Raw genomic sequence first — 6,488 nt, forward strand, 5'->3', positions numbered from 1 at the left:
GATTTTATAAACCTCTATAAGGTCAACCCGCAAACTCCTACGCTCCAGTGAGAAAAGTCCCAGCCTATCCAGCCTTTCCTTATAACACAAGCACCCCGGTCCCAGCAACAGCCATATAATTCACTTCTGAAACCTCTCCAATTTAATAATATCCTTCCTATAATAAGCTGAACAGAACTGTACACAATTCACCAGAAGAAGTTTCACCAATATCCTGTACAACCTCTACAACGCTAATACTTCAAAGGTCTGAGCAATGAAGGCAAGCGTGCAAAATAGCTTTTTACCCACCCTGTCTACATGTGATGCAAACTTCAAAGAATTATGTACCTGAACCCCTAGGTCTCTCTGTTCCACAACATGACTTTTAATTGTGTAAGTCCTGATTATAAATCCTTACGGTGGTTTGGCGGCACTCTGAGAATTTAACGTTCTGATCTCCTTTGAGGAAAAGTGGGATGAGTGTTATCAGATCTTTGTTGACCAGTGCAGATATGAGGAGCTAAAAGGTCTCCTTTTGTACTGTAAACATCGATGAGTCTATGACAGATTCTATTTACCTGCTCTATCTTGATGTGTTGGTGAAGCATGCCGTTTGGTTTACATGGAGCAAAACGATTATAGCAATGGCCAGAAAGAGTAGGAGAACCAACAGACGGCCCAGAAAAATAGGGAACAAATCTGGATACCGGGTCTCTGTAAAATATCAACAAGGTTTCAACAACTCAGTAAAGGCACATCAAGCACTCTAAGGGGGAACATACAGTAATTAGTGATGGACTACGGAAAAAGACCCAACATCCAAATTCACTAAATAAATGGATAGGATCAAATGTAGAGAAAAGAAATACATATTATTGTGGAAATATTGATGACAGGTCAGAGATTGGACAGAATTACTTTTTAAACAGAAAAGAAGGACGAAAAGATTAACAAAGATGGAGTCATTAGCGAATTAGAGAAAGCTAGCTTGAAATATAAAAGCAAATAATGAGAGTTCCTCAAGACATTCTAAAAACAAAAGAGTGAACAAATTGAGCCTTTGTCCAATAGAAAATGTGTCTCTGGAATCAATAATGGAAAATGAGGAGATGGAGGATGAATTGAATAGATATTTTAGGGTCATAGAATCATAGAGCCGTACAGCACAGAAACAGACCCTTCGGTCCAACTCGTCCACGCTGACCAGATATCCTAAATTAATTTAGCTCCATTTGCCAGCATTTGGCCCATATCCCTCTAAACCCTTCCTATTCCTGTACCCATCCAGATGCCTTTTAAATGTTGTTATTATGCCAGCCTCCACCACCTTCTTAGGCAGCTCACTCCATACATACACCACCCCCTGTGTGAAAACATTGCCCCTTAGATCTCCTTTATATCTTTCCCCTCTCACCTTAAACTACGCCCTCTAATTTTGGTCTCCCCCACCCCCGGGAAAATACCTTGCTTATTTACCCCATCGATGCCCCTCATTTTTTTATAAACCTCTATAAAGTCACCCCTCAGTCTCCATTGCTCCAGGAACAACAGTTCCAGCCTATTCAGCATCTCTGTATGGCTCAAACCCTCCAACACTGGCAACATCCTTGTAAATCTTTTCTGAACCCTTTCAAGTTTCGCAACATCCTTCTTATAGCAGGGAGACCAGAATTGAGCACTTATTCCAAAAGTGGCCTAACCAATGTCCTGTACAGCCGCAACATGACCTCCCAACTCCTATACTCAATGCACTGACCAATAAAGGCAAGCGTACCAAACACCTTCACTATCTTATCTACCTGCAACTCTACTTTCAAGGAACAATGAGCCTGCACTCGATGGTCTCTTTGTTCAGCAACACTCCCCAGGGCCTTACCATTGAGTGTATAAATCCTGCCCTGATTTGCCTTTCCAAAATGCAGACCTCAGATTAAATTAAACTCCACCCGCCACTCCTCAGCCCATTGACCCATTTGATCAAGCTCCCGTTGTACTCTGAGGTAACCTTCTTCCCTGTCCACTACACCTCCAATTTTAGTGTAATCTGTAAACTTACTAACCACATCTCCTACCTTCACATCCTAATCATTTATATAAATGATAAAAAGCAGTGGACCCAGCACCAATCCCTGTGACACACTGCTGGTCGCAGGTCTCCAGTCTGAAAAGAAACCCTCTATCACCACCTTCTGTCTTCTATCTTCGAGCCAGTTCTGTATCCAAATGGCTAGTTCTCCCTCTATTCCATGTGATCTAACCTTGCTAACCAGTCTACCATGAGGAACCTGTTGAACACCTTACTGGAGTTTGTATAGATCACATTTAGCACTCTGCCCTCATCAATCCTCTTTGGTATTTCTTCAAAAAACTCCATCAAATTAGCGGACACAACTTCCAACACAGAGAGCCATGTTGACTGTCCTTGATCAGTCCTTGCCTTTCCAAATACAGGTAGACCCAATCCCTTAGAATTCCCTGGAACAACTTGCCCACACTGATGTCAGGCTCACCAGTCTATAGTTCCCCGTATTATTCTTACCACCTTTCTTAAATAATGGCACCACATTAGCCAACCTCCAGTTTTCCAGCACCTCACCTGTGACTATCAATGATACAAATATCTCAGCAAGGGGCCGAGCAATCACTTCCCTAGCTGCCCACAGAATTCTAGGGTACACCTGATCAGGTCTCGGGGATTTATCCACCTTTATGTATTTTAAGGCGTCCAGCACCTCCTCCTCTCTAATGTGGACATTTTTCAAAGATGTTGCAATTTATTTCCCCACGTTCCCTATCTTCCACATTCTTCTCCACAGTAAACACTGATGCATAATACTTATTTAGAATCTGCCCCATCTCCCGCAGTTCCACACATGGGCAGTCTTGCTGATAGTTAAAGGGTCCTATTCTCTCCCTATTACCCTTTTGTCCTTAATGTATTTGTACAATCCCTTTGGATTCTCCTTAACTTTACCTGCCAAAGTTACCTCATGTCCCCTTCTTGCCCTCCTAATTTCCATTATAAGTATACTCCTACTGCTGTTATACTCTTCTACAGATTCACTCAATCCCTGCGGTCTATACCTGACATTTGCTTCCTTCTTTTTCTTGGCCAGAACCTCAATTTCCCTAGTTATCGAACATTCCCTACACCTACCAGCCTTGCCCTTCACCCTAATAGGAACGTACTGTCTCTGGACTCTCATTATCTCATTTTTGAAGGCTTCCCATTTTCCAGCCATCCTTATACCTGCAAATATCCACCCCAATCAACTTTTGAATGTTCTTGCTTAATACTGTCAAAATTGGCCTTCCTCCAATTTATCTTTAACTTTTATTTTAAAACTAATAGAATTATGATCATTGATGCAAAGTGCTCTCCCACTGACACCTCAGTCACTTGTCCTGCCTTATTTCCCAAGACTAGGTCAGGTTTTGCTCCTTCTCCAGAAGGTACATCCACATGATCAGAAAATTTTCTTGTACACACTTAACAAATTACTCTCTGTCATACAGATAACTGAGATCTCCTTACAAATTTGTCTCAGTTCCACTCAAATAACTTCACTGGATGTATTTCTAGGAATATTCCCCGTAAGCACAGCCTTAATGTTATCCTTAATCAAAACCACCACTCCCCCTCCTCTCTTGTCCGCCTTTCTATCCTTTCTTTAGCATCTATACCCTGGAACATTAAGCTGCAAATCCTGTCCATCCCTGAGCCAAGTCTCTGTAATCACTGTGTTATCTCAGTCACATGTTCCCAAACATGCCCTGAGTTCATCTGCCTTACCTGTTAGACCTCTTGCATTGAAATAAATGCATTAATTTATCAGTCCGACCTCGTTCTCTGCTTTGTTCCTGCCTGCCCTGACTGTTTGACTTGCTCCTTTTCGCAACTTTATCAGTCTCAGACTGATCTCTTTCCTCACCATCTCGCTGGGTCCTCCCCTTCCACCCCCTTCCCCACCCCCAATGCTAGTTTAAATCTTCCCGAGCAGCTCTAGCAAATCTCCCCCCGTGATGTTGCTGCACCTTTTGCCCATGATTCCTCCTCCCCGCACCCCCCTGCCCTGTGTAACATGAAGAAGGCAATGGGCCCCCACTGTGTAACATGAAGAAAGAAATGGGCCCCCATGTGTAACATGAAGAAAGCAATGGGCACCCCCCAGTGGAACATGAAGAAGGCAATGGGCCCCCCCCCAATGTAACATGAAGAAAGCAATGGTTCCCCCCCCCAGTGTAACATGAAGAAAGAAATGCCCCCCCAAATAAAACAAAAAGAAAGAAATGGACCCCCCCCCAGTGTAACATGAAGAAAGCAATGCCCCCCCCACCACTGCAACATGAAGAAAGCAATGGGCCCCCCGGCCTCCCCCAATGGAACACGAAGAAGACAATGTGCCTCCCCCAGTGTAACATGAAGAAAGCAATGGGCCAGGTACTGGGAAGTAGGATTGGAATTGTTTGGTGGTAGTTTTTGATGGGTGTCGATAGGATGGGCTGAAGGGCCTCTTTCGAGATCTCTACGTCCTTCGGCACGGCTTTGTCAGTTTTACAGTTTTTGTACTTGCCATCTCACTTTTTATTTTATGCTTATCTCGTCTCTTGAGGAAGTTACATTCCAATCATAAAGAAATGGTCCCTGTCTTCGTGCTAGTCAATGTCCTATCTTTAGATCTGGACTTACAGACTACACGCGTTGACTTTTTTTTCCTTTTATTTCACCTATTTTTCCAACCAATCTGTTCGCTGATGTTATTACACACCACTGGACTAGCTGTGACTTGAACCTGGGCCTCCCAGCCCAGGGGTAAGGATACTACCATAGTGCCCCTCATGCTGCTGCTTATTCAAATCCTCAGTTGGCCACAACTGTTGCCAGTTGGCCTTGAATTTATTTCTGGATTGCTGCCGTAAGCCCCGCGCCACTCTCATTGGGTATGTGTGAAATGTCCATGCCCAGTACCGCTGCCAGGACTATCAGTGCCATCATTCTGTTTGGTTCAACAGGTTTGGGTACTCCCCAGGGGCCACTTTCAAAATGTCAGCATGTCACAGGCCAGTGCCGGCAGTGTCCTCTCTCTCTCCAGGGAGTCCTGCAGCACCTCAGGTACCTCCTGGAAATGGGACCATTCAGATTTGAGCTCCAACCGGAACATGCTCAAGGTCTGCAGCCTCCTGCGTCAGAAATGAATTGCACATCCGCCACTAGCATCGAGGCCTAGTTTACCAAGTGCCTTCCCAATGCCATCATGCTGGAATGTAGCAACTACAAGGGCATCTGTAATTCCTTCCAGTTACACAACAAGGAATAACAAGGTACTTACTGATGATATTAAGCTGGGTTCCGTTCCCGTACACATCAGACCACACTTTACAGTAACACACAGTTGCATCTTCAGGTTGAATGTTTATGATTATTAGAGTGGCAACATGACTGGTGATATTTCTGGTAGAATTAAAATGTCCCTGAAAACGTTCATTCACTTCCACAGCGCCTTTAGAACGGTGTGTCACAATCCATTGATGCCCTGTCATGTTACGTCGGTACCAGTGTAAATCAGTCTTCTCCAAGTTGATATCCAACACAGAGCAATGTACCTCAGCAGTTTGAGTCACTCTGACATTCAGCACTGGTGACTGAGCTAGGACAGGAAAACTTTTACCTGGAACAGAAACAAGTCCAAAGATCAGAACCAGAAAGCAGCATGGGGACTGTTTAATGGGATGGTCATGAGCAAGGTATTTAAATGTGAGAATATTCTGTAACACTGTCGCAGAGATACTTCAATCTCACTTCACTGTTTGACCAAATAAAGCCATGAATGATGAGGATTTAAAGTGGGCTGTGCAGTAATTATCCAGGAGTACTAGCTGTGAAGGAATTAGAACAAAGAAAGTACAAAGAACAATATAACACAGGAACAGGCCCCTTGGCCTTCCAAGTCTGCACCACCACATTTTGCCCTTCCATACTAAAACTGAATTACTCAGGAATATTAACTGAAAGCCAAAAGTATTAGTTTTTGATTAACCAGGACCCAGGACCATTAGCTGCAGATTGTCAGCCCCGGAATATTAACTGAAGGAATTACCCAGGAGTTCTAACTGTAATGTAATGTCAAGGAGTATTACCTATCATGCAGTAAACCAGGAACATCAGCTGTGCAGAATTAAATTAGAAGTATTTGCCACAACAGTGCAATGGTTTTCAAAATAGGGAGAACGCTGAAAATGTCATTTCATTTGAGGTCTTCTGGAAAAGGAGAATTCAACATTCCAGACCTAACCCTGATCTAATCCCTGACCTAATCCCTGATCTAATCCCTGACCTAACCCCTGGCCTAATCCCTGACCTAACCCCTGACCTAATCCCTGACCTAATCCGTGACCTAACCCTGACCTAATCCGTGACCTAATCCCTGACCTAACCCCTGGCCTAATCCCTGACCTAACCCCTGACCTAATCCCTGACCTAATCCCTGACCTAATCCCTGACCTAA

General features: G+C 43.8%; 1 protein-coding gene across 1 annotated transcript in view; it reads right to left on the bottom strand.

Moving 5' to 3' along the window:
• Nucleotides 1-565: 565 nt before the first annotated feature.
• Nucleotides 566-6,488, bottom strand: part of LOC125481234 — a 19,322-nt gene continuing 13,399 nt past the window's right edge. The window contains exons 2-3 of the mRNA XM_048592520.1: nucleotides 5,313-5,651; nucleotides 566-696 (exon numbers count right to left, since the gene is read on the bottom strand). Of these exons, the coding sequence (XP_048448477.1) occupies nucleotides 566-696; nucleotides 5,313-5,651 (470 nt within the window). The remainder of the gene's footprint in view (nucleotides 697-5,312; nucleotides 5,652-6,488) is intronic.

Source organism: Rhincodon typus, unplaced genomic scaffold (genome assembly GCF_021869965.1).
Source record: "Rhincodon typus isolate 14 unplaced genomic scaffold, sRhiTyp1.1 hic_rhity00001375, whole genome shotgun sequence".
NCBI lineage: Eukaryota > Metazoa > Chordata > Chondrichthyes > Orectolobiformes > Rhincodontidae > Rhincodon > Rhincodon typus.